The sequence below is a fragment of the Paroedura picta genome, chromosome 6, assembly GCF_049243985.1.
Source record: "Paroedura picta isolate Pp20150507F chromosome 6, Ppicta_v3.0, whole genome shotgun sequence".
Classification (NCBI taxonomy): Eukaryota; Metazoa; Chordata; class Lepidosauria; order Squamata; family Gekkonidae; genus Paroedura; species Paroedura picta.
The window spans coordinates 13,108,585-13,128,907 of NC_135374.1; the positions used below are offsets into that span (position 1 = coordinate 13,108,585).

The 20,323-nt window shown below is 46.1% G+C and overlaps 1 protein-coding gene across 3 annotated transcripts in view; it reads left to right on the forward strand.

Annotated features, from left to right (window-relative positions):
• Positions 1 to 6,036: 6,036 nt before the first annotated feature.
• PIWIL4 (piwi like RNA-mediated gene silencing 4) overlaps positions 6,037 to 20,323 on the forward strand; it is a 43,414-nt gene continuing 29,127 nt past the window's right edge. The window contains exons 1-6 of one of the 3 annotated variants that reach the window (XM_077341471.1): positions 6,037 to 6,139; positions 12,871 to 12,971; positions 14,501 to 14,591; positions 17,221 to 17,346; positions 18,224 to 18,438; positions 20,057 to 20,178. In XM_077341471.1, the coding sequence (XP_077197586.1) occupies positions 12,888 to 12,971; positions 14,501 to 14,591; positions 17,221 to 17,346; positions 18,224 to 18,438; positions 20,057 to 20,178 (638 nt within the window). In that variant the 5' untranslated portion in view covers positions 6,037 to 6,139; positions 12,871 to 12,887. Of the gene's footprint in view, positions 6,140 to 6,178; positions 6,652 to 8,895; positions 9,125 to 12,870; positions 12,972 to 14,500; positions 14,592 to 17,220; positions 17,347 to 18,223; positions 18,439 to 20,056; positions 20,179 to 20,323 lie in introns of those variants that run through there. The other 2 variants (XM_077341470.1, XM_077341472.1) reach the window with 2 other exon arrangements.

A 20,323-nucleotide genomic window follows, 5' to 3' on the forward strand; every position in this document is an offset into this window, starting at 1 on the left:
TGTCATAACCCCCTCAGACCAGTTTGGTGACTTTGACTCCTCTTGCGGGAAGACTCTAGGGTCAGAGAGCCAGAGGAACCATTGAGTGACATAGGGTTGCTGATTTTAGATTGAGAAATGTCAAAATATTTGCGGGTGGGGCCAAGGAAGGGCAGAGAAGAGACCTCAGTGGGATATAATGCCATAGAACATGAGTAGCCAAACTGGTTCTCCAGATATCATAGAATTGGAAGGGGCCATACAGGCCATCTAGTCCAACCCCCTGCTCAATGCAGGATCAGCCCTAAGCATCCTAAAGCATCCAAGAAAACTGTGTATCCAACCTTTGCTTGAAGACTGCCAATGAGGGGGAGCTCACCACCTCCTTAGGCAGCCTATTCCACTGCTGAACTACTGAATATCCATGCACTGCAATTCCCATGATCCCCTGCCAGCATGTGCTAGCAGGGGCTCATGGGAATTGTAGTCCATGGACATTTGGAGAGCCACAGTCTGGTCACCCCTGATCTAGGGGAACTGATCTTTTTTTCCCTGGAGATTAGTTGTGATTCCAGGAGATCTCCTGAATCTTGGTAACTCATTCTGAAAATGAACCACCAGGATAATGATGCTAGCCTCCAGTTGGGACCTGAGGATCCCCCAGAATTACAGCTCAGCTCCAGGCAACAGAGATAGCTCAGCAGGAATATGATCCCACCTGGCCTACCTCCTGAAGTTGTTGTTTTCTTCAGGAAGCTAAGTAGGGTTGGCACTGGTCAGCACTGGGATGGGAGACCACCATGGAAGTTCAGAGTCACTACTACCCAGAGGCAGGCAATGACAAGTCACCATGGAACATTTCTCACAGAAATAGTCAGACTGTGGCCCACCTACTGCCTCCAAATTCCTCACACATCCCCCACTGCCCCCAAATTCCCCACCACCACCCTTGATCTTTCCACCGCCCCTGGGGGAGCATGCTGCTCCCTTTTGGGAACTCTGATTTAGCCATTATAACATGCAGCACTTGGAAGGCTACATCATCATGAGAACATTCAGTCAGGTGCATGCAATTTGGATTGGGACTTTCCAAAAGCTTGTGCCTTTCCCCCTGTGCTCCTTTCCCAACCTGAAATGGCCCCCAAAGTGTTTTTTTCTCTTGTTGGGGACTTCACATGGGGTACGAGCAAGTTTCTCCTGGTGAGCATATCTGGCGTAAATTCCACCCCTGGAATCGTCTAAGAGCCAAAGCCCATTGTTACTACACCTAGGCTAAATTCCTGAATAGAAGATCAATCGATTATGTGAAACAGGAAAATATGCTTCTAAACTGCATTGAAAGTGGTCTGATCCTGCGTTGAGCAGGGGGTTGGACTAGATGGCCCGCATGGCCCCTTCCAACTCTCTGGTTCTATGATTCTATGATTATCTGTCCAGTTTCTCTGCTCAGCCGGTTACCCTGACACAAGCATCTTGACTACACATTAACAATAACTAGCTCCAGGGTTAGAAATCATATACTTGTTGTGACAGGTGCTTCCTAGAAATATTTTGCCTCAAAGTCTGGAACTGTCAAAGAAGGCGAAACTGGGCAGCACACTGGTTTGGTTCTCATTCCTCAAGCTCTGGAAGCTATTTGTGGAGCCGAGAAAGAATTCCCCCCTCAAGGTTACCTCAGATAGAATTTTTCCCTCAGGGTTACCTCAGGAAGAATTCCCCCCTCAGGGTTACCTCAGGAAGAATTCCCCCCTCAGGGTTACCTCAGGAAGAATTTTTCCCTCAGGGTTACCTCAGGAAGAATTTTCCCCTCACAAATACTCAACTTGCCCGGAAAACCCCAATTAAAAAATACCAGTCGAAAAATCAGGAAACCTGCCAGTAAAACAGTGTAGCTGAAAGTGCCAGATTTTGACAAACTATAGAAACACAGATAGATGCCTATCAAATGGAAGCATATTACAGAACCTGAGTGATGCACATAAGAATGCATAATGCTCTGCCCTCCTATAGATCTTACTTCTTGTATAGATCTTACTTCTATACAAGCTGAGACATGAAGCAGTGTGTTTGCCACATATCTATAAAAGCAAGTATATGGAAAAAGACCCTGAATTTACTCAAAATGCTTCCTTCTCACTCTTCCCAAAGTTCAGATAAGTTAACATAGGTGAAAAACAAATTCCTTAACTTAAAAGTAGTATCACGTACCAACTACTAAGGAGGAAAAAATCACCTCAGGGATACAATGGTCTACGCAAATAGGTGACGAATTTGAAAACCAACATCAGGATTTCAAATATTGACTGTTCCACCACCGGTTCTTTACACAAAAGGCTTTTGAAATAATCAGGTTTTATGGGCTCTTCAAAAGACCAACATGGAAGTGGGAGATGTGTATTTAGATAGTATGGTTCATTCCACACATGTTGGATAATGTACGTTCAATGTGTTTTTGCAGCTGGATGTCCTATGTGAAACAGGAAAATATGCTTCTAAACTGCATTGGAAGTGCATTATACAATATGTGGGGGAAGTTAGAACTGGAACTTCCAGATGTTTTTTCGGATAATCTCCAATGTCTTGATTGGCTAAATTGGAGACTTCCTGCTCCTTTGAGCATGCTTCCTCCCTGCTTTCCTCCAGAACAGACATGAGTACAGAAGAACAACAGTTAAACAGTTAGGATTATATCTCATTTCCTATTCCCAAAGTTGTTTCTCTTCTAAATAAGACTCTTTTATTCTTTTAAGAGTAAGGACATCAGCCTTAATACAAAGTGCCGGCTAATCAACACCATTGTCTTCCCCATAACAACCTATGGATGTGAAAGCTGGACCCTGAAGAAGGAAGACAGGAGGAGCATAGATGCCTTCGAATTATGGTGTTGGAGACGAATGCTGCGAATACCCTGGACAGCCCAAGTTACCAACAAGATAGTTTTAGAGAGGAGCAAACCAACCATATCATTAGAAGGCAAGATATTATGGCTAAAGCTCACTTTGGACACATCATGTGATTAAGCTCGCTAGAAAAATCATTAATGCTTGGCAGGGTCAATGGCAAAAGGAAATGTGGTCGCCAAAGGACATGCTGGCTCGACACAATCAAAGTCGATACCGGGATGACCATGAACCAACTAAAAGAAGCTGTCAGAGACAGGGACACATGGCAAAGACTTTCTTATAGAATCGCCGAGGGTCAGACACGACTGAACAGATAACATCATCACCATTCTTTTAAGCATCTTGGTGCTTTGCACCTCTTTGCATATTTAGCCTCTGCCAACAATAAGAAGGGATTTATTACAGAAGCTTGAACTCTTGTTCAATGGATTTAAAAAGGCCTATCACATGACAGGGGTGTTCTAATAAAGAAAAGCACAGAATAAAGGGTTGAGAGATTTGAGATTTTTAGGGAGCCAGTGTGATATAGTGGTTAAGACTGGCAGCTTCTAGCAAGGCAGGTTTTATTCCCTGCTCCTCCACATGCAGCTGGGTGACCTTGGGCTCATCTCAGTCCTAATAGCGCTGTTCTCAAAGAGCACTCCTGCCAGGGCTCTCTCAGCCCCACATACCTCACAGGGTGTCCGTTGTGGGGAAAGGAGGGAAAGGTGATTATAAGCCGTTTTGAGACTTCTTCAGGCAGTGAAAGGCGGGGTATAAAACCCAAGTCTTCTTCAAATTAATTAATGAAACTCATGGGCAGGAATGTTTAGGTAATTGCGATACTGAGAAATCTACCTTGTGCCTGGGAGAACCTCAAGTGGGTAGAGGTTATGTCAGGTAAATGTGCTTGCAGCAAATTCTAGTAAATATATTTATTTTAAAGTTTAAGTGTCTGTGTACAAACCCGAAACAGTAATAAATCTTATTTCAATCATTCCTCAGTGAGGCGAAAGAGAACTACAAGGAACAGGAGAAGGGGGAGGGAAAGGGCATTGCGGGACAAACGACAAGTCATAGAAAGTTCTACCATGTTTGCAAATGCCAGACCAAAAATATTCTACACAAAGCCAGCTTTCTTACATGGATGCTGTCCTTTCATAAATTAAAACTTTGTTTTCACCAGTTTACCAGTTCCGCCCTTGGATTATCCTGGGTGTATTTTCCATTCCGGATAGAATTTGATTCAACCCAGTTACTTGTGATTTCTGACCTCCCATCTAACCCTGTGCCAGCCAGATGACTTTTACTAGTTACTATTTCTACTAATATTTACTTGGGAGTAAGGCTATTGAACTGCAAAGGATTTACTCCTCAGTAAATGTGCACAGGATTGGGGTTGTTTAAATGCTTTGTATTTGAATTAAACTGGAAAACAGATTTTGTCCCCAAACTATGTGCTAGGGATGCTAGCCTCCAGGTGGGACCTGGGGATCCCCTGGAATTACAGCTCATCTCCAGGCAACAGAGATCAATTCCCCTGGAGAACATGACTGTTTAGAACAGGCTTTCTCAACCAGGGTTTTGTAAAACCCTGGGGTTTCTTGACAGTCCTGGAAGGGTTTCCTGAATGGGTGGGAGTTAATTTTATTTTTAATATATTTTGAAAATTTGTTAAGCATTTATCAGGTGACATGACTATATATATGTCATGACCTATAAATAGGTCATGTTGACCTATTTTCCCCCCTCCCAAAATGGCTAATGATGGGCCTGGAGGGGGGAGGAAGGGGAGGGGCCCCTGGTGGCTAAGCTTCTCAGCCATATTCTGCAAGATCTCACACTTCTGGGGTTTCTTAAAGCCTGAAGAATATTTCAGGGGGTTCTGTTTCTCAATGGTGAAAAGAATGAAAAAGGCTGGTTTAGAGGGTGGACTGTACATCCCCCCCCAAAAAAACCCTGTCCTCTGACAGCTCCACCCCCACCCCCAGTCTCCGGGTTTTTCCCAACCCAGAGCTGGCAACCCTACTATGTGCAAACCTCTCCACGATACCTTTCTTAACTTACTGCATTTGCCTCTCCCAGCAAAGCAATATATCTTTTCTCCATGAACACCTAGAGTACAACCCTGACACTTGAAAATAGCTGTGTGAATCTACTTTGATCATTTGTAGTGGGCAAAATATTTTGGCCTCCAGGAGTGTATGCTCTTTGTGACATGGGCTGCTTTGAAAAGGAAATTGTTTGCAGCTATTGTTCCGGAATGAAGTCTGATTGCATTTCAGACCACATTTATCCTCATAATTACAGGATTTGGTTAATCCTTTTGCTGTCTGCTGGGGTGATCAAGAAGAGCTCTCGAGTAAAGTCACCAAATTAGAAATTTGCTGTGGCAGAAAAAACAATGGAAGAGCTGATGCTGTACTTTCACCCAAACGAGAACAGAGAAGCAAGGCTATATGATAACATTAAGGGTAGCCAGGTCCTGGGTGGGAGATGGGGGGGGGGGGTAGAGTTACCAGATACAGGTTGGGAAACTCCTGGAGATTTGGAGATGGAGCCTGGAGGGGGGGGGGGGTAGATAGGGATCTCAGTGGGGGGAAGTTAGCAGTTCTTATAGGTAAAGTGTCAGGAGTAAAATTGATGATTTTACCCGTGCAGTCATGCCTGACCCTCGGTGATTCTATAGGAAAGTTTTCGCCATACGTTTCTGTCAATGACTGCTTCTTAGTCGGTTCATGATCATCCCTGTATCGGCTTTGATCGTGTCGAGCCAGTTTAATGAAAATGGTTAACAGATTTCAGAGATAAATAGGGGGGGGGGAACAGCAGTTTGGATTTGTCGGTATTCTCTTGAGATTGAATTGCATGGGAAAACATTTTGTGTACCATTGTGTCCACATTTGACACACAGCCAATTTTATCTTGGGTGGTTCAGGTGAGTAGCCATACTGGCCTGCAGCAGCAGAACAAAACTTGAATCCAAAGACACCTTTAAGACCAACAGCGTTTTATTCAAGGTGTGAGCTTTTGTGTGCACGTACACTTCCTCGTTGTTGAATCCAAAGCGACCTCAAATTTTGTTCTCTTATCTTCCGTGGGTTTTCCACACTGAAGTCTATCCTGTCGGTGCACTTCTTCGGCAAAGCACTAGAGGGCAGTGCAGTGGCTGTAATCAGTGCGCATGCCTGCGTGGTGGGTTCACCTGCTGGCACGTGGCTAACGGGCGGCAGCGTCTTCCAAGTCGGGCGGTTCTTTGTCTCGGTGCATCGACGAAGGTGGGCGCTGCCGTTGAGGGACGGGTAGCCGCTCCGCCTTGGCGTGCACCCCCTTTTGGAGCGATCAGGCGCAGCGACAGTTGCAGGCCACGCGCTTCTTCCAACAGTCGGCCTTTTGATGGCCTTTCTCTTTGCAAGCGTGCATGCCGCTTGCTAGCCTTTACCTTCCCTTCTAAACTTATCCGCTCCCTTTATTTGTTATTCCTTTGCTCCTTAGTCTTACATCATTCCCCTTCCCGCTTTAGTGGTGATTCCTTTTTTCATGAGACACCTGAAGCTGCTTTTTACTGACTCCATCCCGTGGTCTGTCGCAGTCAGTATCGTCTGCGCTGACTGGCAGCGGCTCTGCAAGGGCAGAGGTCTTTCACATCGCCTACAGTCAGATCTTTTTAACTGGAGATCTCGGGGATTGAACCTGGGGCTTTCTGCATCCCGGCTTCGAGTTATTCGTTTCCCACTCGTATCACCTGTTATTCCTTCCCGTTTTTCTGTGCTCCGTTTCCAGCGCTGTTGTAAGTCATTTGTTCATTTCCGCAGAGCTAAAAATGAGTGAGAGGCGAGGATCCGTCAATAGAATCACTAGTTACAAAATAAATACTAGCGGAAAGGGAGATGCAAGTGGGTCGCCATGTTCGTCTGAAGCAGCAGAACAAAAAGTTTTGAGGCCAGGGGCACCTTCAAGACCAACAGAATTTTATTCCAGCAAGGTATAAGCTTTTGTTTTCAGATACAAAGTGCGTCTGCACAGGAGAATGTATACCTTGCTTGAATACAATTTTGCTGGTCTTGAAGGAGCCCCAGGACTCTTTGTTCTAGTCAAAAGGGAAGTGTTTGGGAGCAGGGTGTAATTTTTTTTTAATGGAAGGTTTGTTGAGATTGGAGAAGGAGGAAATAGGTTCAGGTACATTTGGCAGAAATAAGCCAATTTAACTGTGGTTGACCTTCCACGTAACCAAGCTGAAATCTTTTCACTGGGCCTGCTTTTATGGGCACAACATTTCGGTAGGCTTGGGAATTATATGGAGTCTGCCTTTTACTGAAAAGAATTCTATGTAAACACCACAAACGAAACTACAATTGACCACAAACCAACCTACAGTGTGCTTTATCCTCTGTACATTCCCCCTTTTACTCCAGCAATCCTGAGAATGAAATCTGGCATGGTGAGTACCCTGAAATGTCAACTGAGTGTTGAGTGTAAATGAACATGGAATGAGGTGTATACAGTGTGGCCGATCCATTTGCACTCTGCACGTGCCTAGAGTCACTTTCTCTTCTCTGTTGGATGACCTTGGCGAGACTGCGGTTGTCTGAAAGGCCAACGTTGGTTTGTCACCCCCCCCCCTTCATCCTTTACTTTTGTCAAAGGGCAGCACACTGTCTTCTTTTACTTACTTTCTTGCTGAAATGGTGGATTATGTCAATAAACAAAGAAATAAGAACAGTATCTATCATAATAAAAGAATGCCGATGTCTGTAACATAGACAGCCTTGTCAGAAAGTGAGGTTAAAGGTCTCAGAATTGGTTATGAACGACAGTGTGGTGGTGGAGTGGGACCCTTCTGACCCACCTAATCTGGAGACAACCCCCCCCCCCCGGCTTTTTGCTTCGGAAACCCTTGTTCAGATTCAGATTCAGTTTATTAGTCAGCCATAGGCCATTTCAAACAGATTAACAATATCCACAATCAGTTAAAATTAATAAAACTAAGGTGACCAGATTTCAACATTGGTAAAGCAGGACACCATTGACCGGGGGGGGGGGTCTTGATTAAAAATTTGGTCTATATGGAACAACAAACATTTTCATAGAACACATAGAATGCAAAAATAGTATTGCAATACATATTTTTTACTTGCAACATAAGTACAGTTTGCCAGGTGCCCCCAGATGTCCCCCAAAAAGTGGGACAATCTGGTCACCTTAATAAAACTGGTAAGATCATGAGGAGTTTAAAAGTTGTCAGTTGAGTTCCTACATGGTAATAAAAGATTACACAGACAGGAAGGAACCATAATCCCAATTGCACAATTTGGACCTAATTTTTCTAGTGGCAAGAGCAAACAGTGCAACTCTATTGGTAATGTAGGCATCAATATCAGACAGTAGAAAAATCATGCATTCAGTTTTTGAGAGGCCTGAGGTGGTAGGGAATATTCTTTTAATAAGCTTGCCTCTTGGTTCATTATAGAGGGGGCAGTCCATTACATAGCGTGTGAGGTCCCTATCACATATGCAGGTGTATTCAAAAAGGGAGAGATGAGGGAACCCTATGCACCGCTATGGTAGAGATTGGAACCTTAGATGGGTAAGTGCCATCCTGAGGGATAGGATGGGAAACCCTCCAGATATGAGGATCTGCGGTGGTTTCTCTTGAAGGAAACCCTTTGCCTTGGCAATCTTTAGTCATCAGAAAATGAAGCTGGGCACTTGAAAATTGACCACTGAGTTCAGAATGAGCATGACAGTTGAACTGTCAGAACTGAAGGAAATCGGAGCGTGCTCGCTCACCTCAACAAGACCACCCCAAGCCCTATGCCAGGGGTAGTCAAACTGCGGCCCTCCAGAAGTCTATGGACTACAATTCCCATGAGCCCCTGCCAGCAGATACTGGCAGGGGCTCATGGGAATTGTAGTCCATAGACTTCTGGAGGGCCGCAGTTTGACTACCCCTGCCCTATGCTATTTACACCAGAAGCAAAGGTCATCTGTTTGAGGCAGACACGTGTAATTAAGCAGAAAATAAAGATGGAGATCTCAGGATTGGCCTCCAGCTTCAGGAGGATGGTGGGATGTGCAGTGCTGAAAGGGGTCAGAATTTCCTGGCACAAATTAGTTTCAGAACGTCCATCTGCTGTTGGCAATGGAAGCAAACATTTCCACACTAGAAACCTGCAAACGTCAGGCAGCAAAAACAAGGAAGGTGGAAAATATCTCCTCTGTAGCAAAGCAGTGTGGGTTTAACAATTTCTCTCTGTGACAAGGTGTGTGTGTGTGTGTGGGGGGGGTAACATTTTCCCTATGAGAATCTCTGTGGTGTAGCGATTAGGGCAGGAGTAGTCAAACTGTGGCCCTCCAGATGTCCATGGACTACAATTGTGGCCCATGGACATCTGGAGGGCCACAGTTTGACTACCCCTGGATTAGGGTGTCTGATTAGGATCTAAGAGAATCAGGTTTGAATCTTTGCTCTGCCACAGAAGTTTGCTGTGTGTTCTTGGGCCTGTTAGTAATAGTATCCCTCTGCCTAATGTTCCTAAGAGCATAAGAATAGCCCTGCTGGATCAGACCAGTGGTCCATCCAGTCCAGCACGCTGACTCACAGGGCATAGAGGCTGAGGCCTTCATGAGAACATCAGAAGAGCCCTGCTGGATCAGACCAGTGGTCCATCCAGTCCAGCATCCTGTCTCACAACATGGCCCACCTGTGATGTCCAACAACAGGGCCTTCCCCTGATGTTGCCTCCTGGCTCTTGGATACAGAAGTTGAGTGACTTCCTTGGTGGTCTCCCATCCAAGTACTAAGCAGGGTTAGGTTATGAGATCTGAGGAGATTAGGCTAGCCGGGCCTTCCAGGTCATGGCAAGTAGTCATTCATCCCTAGGTTTATAGAGCAATGCCTACACACTAGCTCTGCTTAGCACTTACCACCCACACTTTCTAGGTCATAGTTCATTTATTTTATTTAAAATATATTTCTATGCCACCCTTCGATCCAAATAGTAATGGACAGTGTGCGGCAACACAAATCAGGACAGGCAAGCCGGTGGTATTCTTTCTGATGACTCTGGAACTCACAGCTACAAGAAAGCAAAGTGACACTACTTGAACTGAAGAAAAGCCTCCAGAACATTGGATCTCAACCTGGGGGTTGGGACCCCTTTTGGAGTCGAATCACCCTTTCACAGGGGTTGCTGCAGCTTGGCCGCGGGGGGTGCCATCCACACAACAGCCTTGCAGGGTAGATCGAGATAGAGCATTCGTCTTTCTGGAGCAGCGGAAAAGAGCGAGATCGGCATGGTGGGACAAGAGGCAGAACTGAACCGTGAAACCCTGGGAAAAAAACAATCTGTATATAATCCTGAACAATGGATCTTCACGCCATGTGTCAGTTTCGGTGTAATTTCTGTGAAAGAACACTGGCATAATTTTATGGTTGGGGGTCACCACAACATGAGGAGCTGTATTAAAGGGTCGTGGCATTAGGATGGTTGGGAACCACTGCTTCAGAAGGATTGTTTATAGAGGCGAGGCATGTTCAAGCTTGTAGATTTCATCACCTCCCTACAGATTTTGCCTGGAAAGAAAGATCAGGTGCATAGGTAACAGTTAAGATAACATAATCCTATACCCACCTGCATGCGTCAGGCAAATTTCCCCTAAGGGAAATCTCTTGAAATCTTTTGAAAGGATCTGATTTATGCCTTGCAGCTAATTCTCTGCTCTGGACTCTGCTTAAAAGGTCCCCTTAGAGGTAGAATGCAGCAATTTGTAGGCCAAATCCTTTCCCCTGGTGGATCTGCTCATTTTATTAGCCGGAGCAGCCCTCTTTATAGCTGGCCTGAGGGGGGGGGGGAGCAGTTACCCCTCCCAAGGCAGGAATCTAATGGCAATAGGAGCAGCAAGAGTGACTCTTGTCTCCTGTCTCCATAAAGGGCTCCCCTGAGATTTTTGGTTGCCCCAAGCTCTTTTGTCGTATAATTTGTGAAAAGTGTGGTATAAGTGTTAAGAGTCCTGTACTGGGGCAGGGGTGTCCAGTCTTGCTGAGCCTGGGGGCACTTTGGGAGTGTTGAGAATAAGTGGAAAGGCACTGCTCAAAATGGCTGCCATGAAAGGGCAGTTAGAAAATGTTGTGTGGTTCCAAGCCACACAGTCTCCTACGATCAGGGTAGCTTTCCCTCTAATGAGTACTCCCTGCAGATACGGAGCGAGTGATTAAAATGTGGAATTCACTGCCAGAAGATGTAGTGATGGTCACAAGAATAAACTGCTTTAAAAGGGGATTAGGTAGGTTCATGGAGGATAAGTTTTATCAGGGGCTACCAGCCGTGCTGACTGAAGGAACCTCCGCATTCAGAGGCTGTGGTCTTCAGTAGTTGCAATGTATGGCTGTGAAAGTTGGACCATAAGGAAGGCCGAGCGTCAAAGAATTGAGGCTTTTGAACTCTGGTGCTGGAGAAGACTCTTGCGAGTCCCTTGGACTGCAAGGCGAACAAACCGGTCAGTCCTAGAGGAGATCAGCCCTGACTGCTCCTTAGAAGGCCAGATCCTGAAGATAAAGCTCCAATACTTTGGCCACCTCATGAGAAGGAAGGACTCCCTGGAGAAGAGCCTAATGCTGGGAGTGACTGAGGGCAAAAGAAGAAGGGGACGACAGAGAATGAGGTGGCTGGATGGAGTCACTGAAGCAGGAGGTGCAAACTTAAATGGACTCCGGGGAATGGTAGAGGACAGGAAGACCTGGAGGATTACTGTCCATGGGGATGCCTTCGCACCTAACAACAACATTCCTCTGAATCCCAGAGTCAGAAGGCAACACCAGGCCTCTGTGCACCGCTGTCAGCTGTCTAGGAGAACGATTTGGCCACTGTGTGAGGCAGGATGCTGGACTAGATGGACCACTGACTTGATCTAGTAGGGCTCTTTCGATGTTCTTAAGAAGGCCTCAGCCTCTACACATGATTTGATCTTTGGTGCCAGGATAGAGGTGGGTCAAGTGACAGTTGACCCCGTCCCATGGTCCGACCACCATACCCTGAACGCCCAGCTCAGGATACCACCCTCTCCCTGTATGGGCAAAAGGCGCATTTTAGCCTGCCTGCGGAGATTTACGGATCTGACCAGATTCCTGAATGCAGGAACATATAAATGTGAATGTTTAAAAAACATTTTTTAAAAGGATGATTTGAAAGGGTTGGCGAACTGACTGCGTTTAAAACTGATTCATGCATAATAGGCCCTGGAGTAATTCTTCTTGGGATTGCATTATTACCTCACTAGAATAAACCAGAGCACAAGTACCAGTTCTTCAATAACTGGCTCCTCCTCCTGGCAGGATGGAGGAACTGCACCCAGTGGGCCAATATAACAGTATAGATGCATGGCAGTATTATAGATAGACCACTAGACTAGAAGTAGAGAAAGGGAGAGTTTAACTACTTTGGAGCGGGTGGGCCTTGGTGGCCTGGTATGAGCGCTTCCAACTCTGATAGGCATGTTTTGGCATCGAGCAGAGTGCAGACTTCCAACTCTATGATTCTATGAGTATATGTTGAATTTATTATCATGTACTTGTCTTGTCTCTTTTGACTTCCCCTGCTGCAATGGGGGTGCGAGATAAGGGGAAACAATATGTGCGTGGGGGGGATTAACCCCAGTTTCCTCAACTCTGTGGCCCATAATCCAGATCAGATTCATCACCCCACCCCACCTCATGCAGCTGCTGTCAAATGATGTGCCAGAAAACCCAGCTGCAGAATTTAGAGGTCACATGTAGTTCATCTCTTAAGTGCCTTTCAGCTGGGGGTGCGGTGTTTATTCAGATGCAAGGTTATTATTTTTTTCACAGGCATGCCATCAAAAGTTACAATTCTGTCCAATAATAAATCTCTTTTTGTGTATAATTTTTCCAGGGGTCATCTTCTGTTGGAGTAAATGCAGTAGTACTGATTTCCATAACCCATTCTGCTGCCTGAATTTCATTGTGTCCTTTGGGTTTTCTTTTTCTCAGTCAGTTAAACCAGGGCGATGACTGGACGGGCTCGTGTGAAAGCGAGAGGGAAGGCCTTCTCTTTAGAAGGAGCACTTGGACAGTTTGGCTCTTCTGAACCGGTGTGTCTGCCGTCTTGTCCGTTCTTCTTGCATGGGTTCTGTGCTGGTCCCCTAAATCAGTGGGTGGAAAGCCTACCTCGGGGGGGGCGGTTTGGGTGTTCTGCTAGAACAGTGGTTCTCAACCTGGAGGTCGTGACCCCTTTGGGGGTCAGTCAACCCTTTCCACAGGGGTCGCTGAGGCTGTCGCCACCTCGCACATGCCCTGCTGCCATGGCAGCCTCGGCGACCCAAAGGGCATTAGAAAGGTTGAGAACCACTGTGCTAGAAGGTGGCAACTGTTCCGTTGATCTTTGTATTATATTTTACCCATCATGGAAAAGAGACACATTTCCTGATTGGAGAAGAAGAAGAGGATCAGTCTTTTTATACCTTGCTTTTTTGGGGTGGCACAGGTCAGGTCAGACACAGGATTGGGGAATCTCACTAAAAGCCACTAAAAGCACAAAGCCAGTAGGCATCACCAGCATAAAAACTATCCATAAGACAGAGCCATTTATTAAACAATTAAAATCTGGGGGAGGGGGAGGAGAGAGGTGGTTTAGCTTGCCACCTAAGCAAAAGTAAAGTAGGTCAAGGGCGTTCCAAACATAAGGAGGGGATTGGATAAACGTATGGAGCAGAAGTCCATCAGTGGCTATTCGCCCCAAGGGATAGAGGGAACACTATATCTAAGGTAGGACGGTCTGTATTCTTGGTGCTGGGGGTGCCATGTTGGAAGGGCTTCTACAGATCCAGTCCAGCATGGAGTGTTGGACTGGAATGGCCATTGGTCTGATCCAACATGGCTTCTGTATGGTTAAAAGCAATGTGCCACCACACAAATTACCCTGTCTCTAGTTATCAGTGTAGCCTTTTTCAGTGTATCAGCCTTTTTCAACCGTTTGGCTATGGAGGAGCCCCTGAAATAATGTTCTCCAGACCTTATTTTCCTTGTCATTCATTCATTCATTCATTCATTCATTCATTCATTCATTCATTCATTCATTCATTCATTCATTCATTCAATTTGTATACCGCCGCTTTTCCTAACCGTGGTGGTTCACAGCATAAAACCTTACAATAAAACCCCATAAAACCCCAAATTACAATAAAACAGCGAGCGGCCAGACTTCTAGAAAATCAATCCCGCCCCACCTTGTTCAGCCGGAGGCCAAGTCCTCTTCCACTGGGCTTCGGTGCAGAACTAATAAACCTTGGGAAGGGTTCCTTGTTGGAATACCAGGTTCTGCCCTGGCCTCAGCCATGCGCCTGGTGGAACAGACATGACACCTTCATAACACTATCATTCCTCCAACGAAAGTGTGCAAAAAGACCTCTTTTAGTAGGGGGGGGGGGAGGCAGAGCAAATGCAGAATGTCTCAGATGGCAGCTTTGCTTTCCGTGCTCTTGGAATTGTAGAATGTCATCCTTCACAAGCAGTGGTTTTCTGAGCTCGGTGCATAGAGATATATTTTATAAAGCCCTGAAGCAGTCCAGTCATTCTTTTTGAGCTGGTCGTCTTTTCAGCCTTGACATCGTTTGCCTTGTAGGGTTGCTCAGGATATGGCTCCTCCATTGCTGTGCCGCCTCAAGAAGATGCTGCTCAGAGCCACACGGGCGTTGGGAAAAGCTCTCCTAAATGTAAGGATGTGCCTTAGCGGTGCAATGACTACTGATCATGTACTCTGGTCTCCGGGTCATGATGTAGGGGTCAGGACGTGAGCGATCAACACCTACACAGCCTGGGTCCTGCTAACCTGGGCTAGCACTTTCTGCCGTGTGAAATGTTTTGTGTCATCAGATCTTCCTGTAAGGCACGGGTAGTCAAACTGCGGCCCTCCAGATGTCCATGGACTACAACTCCCATGAGCCCCTGCCAGCGAACGCTGGCAGGGGCTCATGGGAGTTGTAGTCCATGGACATCTGGAGGGCCGCAGTTTGACTGCCCCTGCTGTAAGGCATTGTTCCAAAACCTATTGTTCTCAAAAGCGAAATACATGTTACTGTAGAGCAGGGATTTCTCTGTGGCGGTCCCTCTGTTGCGAAAGGGAAGGACCACCACAGATGAGGCTTTGCTAAGCCATCCCAGCTTTTAAGCTGATTTTTAGTAGTGAGCATTTACACTGGGTGATGCTAATATTTGTAGACCTCAAAATAGTGGCTCCCACAGAAACATCTGAAGATTGAATCGCATACATATTACCATAGGATTAAGGTTCCGTATCGCTGATATATGATAGGAATGTATTTAAAGAGGACCTATTATTAAAGGTTACAGAGTATCTTACATCAGTGGTCCCCAACCTGCGGTCTGCAGCCCGGTGCCGGGCCGCGAAGGCCAGGGCGCCAGGCTGCGGTTCCCTCTCCCCGCCCCCCCCCCGCAGTAAAAAACTTCCCAGGCCGCAAGCTTGCGGCCTGCGAAGCTTCTTACTGCGGGAGGGGGGGGAAGGGAATCAGGGCCACGCCGCGCATGCGCACATGCACACTGCGTGGCCGAAATCGCGCATGCGCCGCAGTTCCGCGCATGCGCGATTTCAGCCACGCAGCTCACATGTGTGCATGGGCGGCCCAGCTCCGCATGCGCGATGCGAGGGCGTGGTCATCGCCCTGCCGGTCCCCAGCCGAAAAAAGGTTGGGGACCACTGTCTTACATCACTGACGAAGATACCGAAAACGGAAAAATACCTAGGAATTCGTTTTGATGTTTTGGAAGTTTGAGGAATAGTTTATAGTGAAATAACCTGTTCATTTGCCATCGTCAGCTTCAGAAGTATTTCATTTACTTGTATTACGGCTGACGGGTCTTCACCTGTTGAATTACTTCCTGGTCTCCAATGGAAGAGCCGACAATCTGTGTGTGGCTAATATCTGTTTATGCAGGTGTGCTGTTGGCAGAAGTACCTCAGTTTGGTTGCCTAGATAAGAAAGAATTAAAGAAATAATTAAAGTACAGCTAATTGAAATGGGTTTCATGTCAGAGCTGGAAATTCTTTATTATTGTAATAAATTCTTTATTTTTATTATTATTATATTGTCTAGAACGGCCTTTTTTGACATTTTGACCTTGGAGGAGCCCCTGGAATAAGTTTTCAGACTTTGCAGAGCCCCGGAAGTAATGTCAGCTGGCTATGCCCCGGAAGTGACCTCACCACCCACCCCCTTACCCCTTCCTTTTGCTCCCTCCCATTGGCTTTACAACCATTTACAACCATCATGGCTTTACAACCATCATGGCAGCTTTGTCTCATGAAGGCTGGAAAGAAGAGTAGGAGCTGAGAAGACAACCCGGATCCCCCCATCCCAGGCCATTTCAAAGTTTCTCTGGACCCCTTCAGAGCTCTGGCGGACCTGCAGGGATCCACGGACCCCTGGCCAGGAATCCCTTGCTGTTTAAAAAAAATCTCTGGTGAAATTAGGGCATTCTGGAACCTAGTCCAGCATTGTTTGATGGATATATTTGTGCAGCATTTCTTGCTGGAAACATTTTTCTCTGAAGAAGAAGAAGAAGAAGAGTTGGTTCTTATATGCTGCTTTTCTCTACCCGAAGGAGACTCAAAGCGGCTTACAGTTGCCTTCCCTTCCACTCTCCACAGCAGACACCCTGTGAGGGCGGTGAGGCTGAAAGAGCCCTGATATTACTGAAGAAGAAAAATTGGTTCTTAAATGCTGCTTTTCTCTACCCGAAGGAGTCTCAAAGCGGCTTACAGTCACCTTCCCTTTCCTCTCCCCACAACAGACACCCTGTGAGGTGGGTGAGGCTAAGAGAGCCTTGGTATTACTGCTTGGTCACAACAGTTTTATCAGTGCTGTGGCGAGCCCAAGGTCACCCAGCTGGTTGCATGTGGGGGAGCGCAGAATTGAACCTGGCATGCCAGATTAGAAGTCCCCACTCCCAACCACTACACCAAACTGACTCTCTGGATTATTTTCATTATATACCTAGATACCCAGATTTAAACAGGAAATAAGCAAGACTTCTTTTACTATTTACACTTTATTGCATGTACTGATATTGGCCATGCATGGATCGTATTGGTTTCTTGAGCTCCCGTGCTGTTTTATTGGAAGATCAGCAGGTATGGGGAAAGATCATGGAGAACTGCTGCCAGTCTGGGAACCAGTTCTGTGAACTCATTTTAAGGCAGTTTCCATATAGTCAGGTATAATATCACCTGTCGTCTTGCCCTGGTGTTCTTCTGTTCGCTCCTCTCTGAGTTTCCCTGGATACCATAAAGATTTTAAAGTTTTCTCTCTTTTTCTTCTTTTTGAGATGGTTTTTCTGTTGGCAGTTCTGGGTATAAAGTGATGGACCGAGGGGGTAGGATCCGCTGCAATTTCCAGGACATGGGAGTGAACACACGACAGACTATGGCACATGTGAAAAATGCTAAAACAGGTATTACAACCCCGGTGGTTTCCAGACAAGGAGCTTTTTCTTGCTTCAACCATGCAGCTACCTCCTGCTGGTATGCCAGCATTAGTCAATTGCTGCAGTGTTCAATCCTGTGTTCTACAACAGTGGTCACCAACCTTTTTATCACTGGGGACCACTCAACGCCTTTTACTGAGGCCCAGTGGGGGGGGGTAGTTTACTCCTCTACTCTCAACCACTGCCCTAACGCTCTCTGATCGCTATGGTAATGTTTAAACATCCCTTCAAAATAAGATACAGACAGGCCACAACAATGAACATAAGGGACATTTTATTTTCATGGAAATTTTAACTCATGACAATGACAAATCAATGGGAACCCTGAGCTTGTTTCTCTGCAACGAGATAGTCCCATCTGGGAGTGATGGTAGACAATGACACCCGAAGTGTGTTGTAAAGGGCCGGGGGGGATGAAATAAAGGGCCTGGGGGGGGGAGAAGGACCACATGTGGTCCGTGGCCCACAGGTTGGGGATCGCTATTCTACAAGGCAGCAGAATAACCATGTTGTACAATGAAATAGTTTTAACTACTGAAAAGCTGTGTGTTTCAGTAACTCTGTTGCCCTTTGCATCTCAATGATTATCTCTCGTCTAGACTGCAGAGTTAGGGAGCTGATCCCTCTGTAACATTAGAGGATGGAGTAAAAGAGCTGTTCAGCAGTTCTGTGCCGAGCATGGCGCTATGGCAGCTGCGTGACCAACTGTACCGACTCAACCAGAGCAAAGTCCCTCTGAATTACTCACTTGGGAAGTGTAGCTGTTCACCCTAGGCGAACCATAAGTTGCAAACGTACTTGCGCGAGAACTGACTTCATTTAAAAGTAATGCTGTCTGTTACAGGATCCACCGGCATCCCCATCAAAATCATAACTAACCTATTTGGTTTATGGTTGCCCAAAGACTGGCAACTGTACCAATATCACGTCAAGTTTAGCCCGGAGTTCGAATCCAGGCGTTTGCGGCTTGCGCTGTTGTACAGCCACGCCGAATTCCAGCGAAAAGCCAGAGCGTTCGACGGAGCGACGCTGTTTCTCACCGAGAGATTAGAAAGCCATGTAAGTATGTTCAGATATTTTAACGAGTACAGTTTATATTTTTCGCTCTTGAAATTTCACTCGGTGGTAGGGGGAGCATTGGGGGCAGAGAGGAAAAGGAAGGGTTTCCTGTCCACCTGCGTTCTTCAGGCATTAAACCCCTTTCTTTTCTCCTCTTGTGTATAAGTCCTCTTCTATATAAGTCCAATTTGGATATTTTATATTGCCATATTGGTTTCCCTGTGCGTCTGTACTGCTCTAGGGAGAGGCATGTTTTGCAAAACTGAACGTGTGTTTGCAGTTTGTGGCTGTAGTCCCAGCTTTTCCATCCTGGTTTACCTTCTCCAGGCCTCGTTTCGAGGCATTTGCCGGTGGAAACTTAACAAAAGGGAGATTTAAAAGATGAACCCGGCTGGCTTGATTTTCTCATACCTGCTATTGTGAAACAAACCTTCCTTTGTTGCCTTTTGAGAACTCAGTGTCACATTTGCTTCTGGCATGGACTTGTCCTAAGCAAGTCGGAAGCTTTGTACATCTGGGAAGGCGGGATTGTGCCAAGAGGCACAGCCCCTGGATTAGTTCGTTTTCAGGCCTGCCGGTTCAAGTTCTTCCACTTGCCTGCGGATTATTGCCCTTATTTTTAGAAACAGTAGGAGTGCTTTCTGTAATCGGGAAGACAGTGCGCGGAGAAATGGAACAGGGATCCAGTAGCATCTTCAACAGCATTTCTGTCAGCTTTTGGGAGTCAGGATTCATTTTGTCTAAAAGCCAAACAGAAACAGACAAAGAGGAGCAGTGATTTCCAAGCTGTACTCTGCTTATTCTGTCAAGAAACTGAAGATGGTGTTTCTTGAAAGAGTGGTATTTTGCAGGGATGGGCTTTCCATTTGCTAAGTAGCAGGAAGTTCCAGGGATAGCTCTTTTTTTGTGTGTTGTTTTTTTTTTAAGGCGGGTTCCTTTAATGGAGCAGTGAAGTCTAAGTTTTTCTCATTGCCCATTGGAATGACCTGGGCATCTCTCTCTACCACAGGCTGTGGTTGTGGTCAGCTACACTCAAATCCACGTCAGGGATGTTTGTTCTCCCCCAAATCAGCAGTTGTGTCAGAGTGCTCCATTTCCCAATAAGCCAAACCTCTGTATAAGTAAGTTTCTTTATTAAGGAAAGAAGACATCCAAACACTTGCCTAGACAGACCTGAGGGACAGAGTATATAACACATTGGAGACCATCCCCCCTCCCACCCCCGGAAATGGGACAAAATGCATTTCAAAGAAAATTACAACATTCGAGATAGCCTACACTACAAAGGGTGAAGCTGGGAGTACATGGGAGGGAGAGGGAGGGGAGAAAGAGGGAGTAGTCCCTGGGTGAGTTGTGTGTTCCTGCATTGTGCAGGGGGTTAGACTAGATATCCCTTGAGGTCCCTTCCAACTCTTATGATTCTCTGAGGAGGATCTCTTTAGGGTTTGGCAGGGGGAGTGGAATGATGGGTTATTATTGGAATCGTAATTATTATATGCTAGTTGAGTTACCTCAAGAGACTGATGGTTAGGGGGCGGCATATAAAGGAATAAATAAAATAGTAAACGACTTGTTGGGGCGGGCTTCTTTCTTTTTTGTTTGTTTTTTGTTTTCTAAGGTCACAGAATTGTCTTGTGAAACCCAAAGAGGAGAGGCTGTCAAGATCACCCTTACGCTGATCCAGCAGCTACCCCCCAGCTCTCCCACTTGCATCCAGTTTTTAAACATCCTTTTTAAGAAGTAAGCCTTTTTATTGGGACCCTGCTTCAAATGGATTCTTTATGTCCTCTAGGACAGGGGTAGTCAACCTGTGGTCCTCCAGATGTCCATGGACTACAATTCCCATGAGCCCCTGCCAGCGTTTGCTGGCAGGGGCTCATGGGAA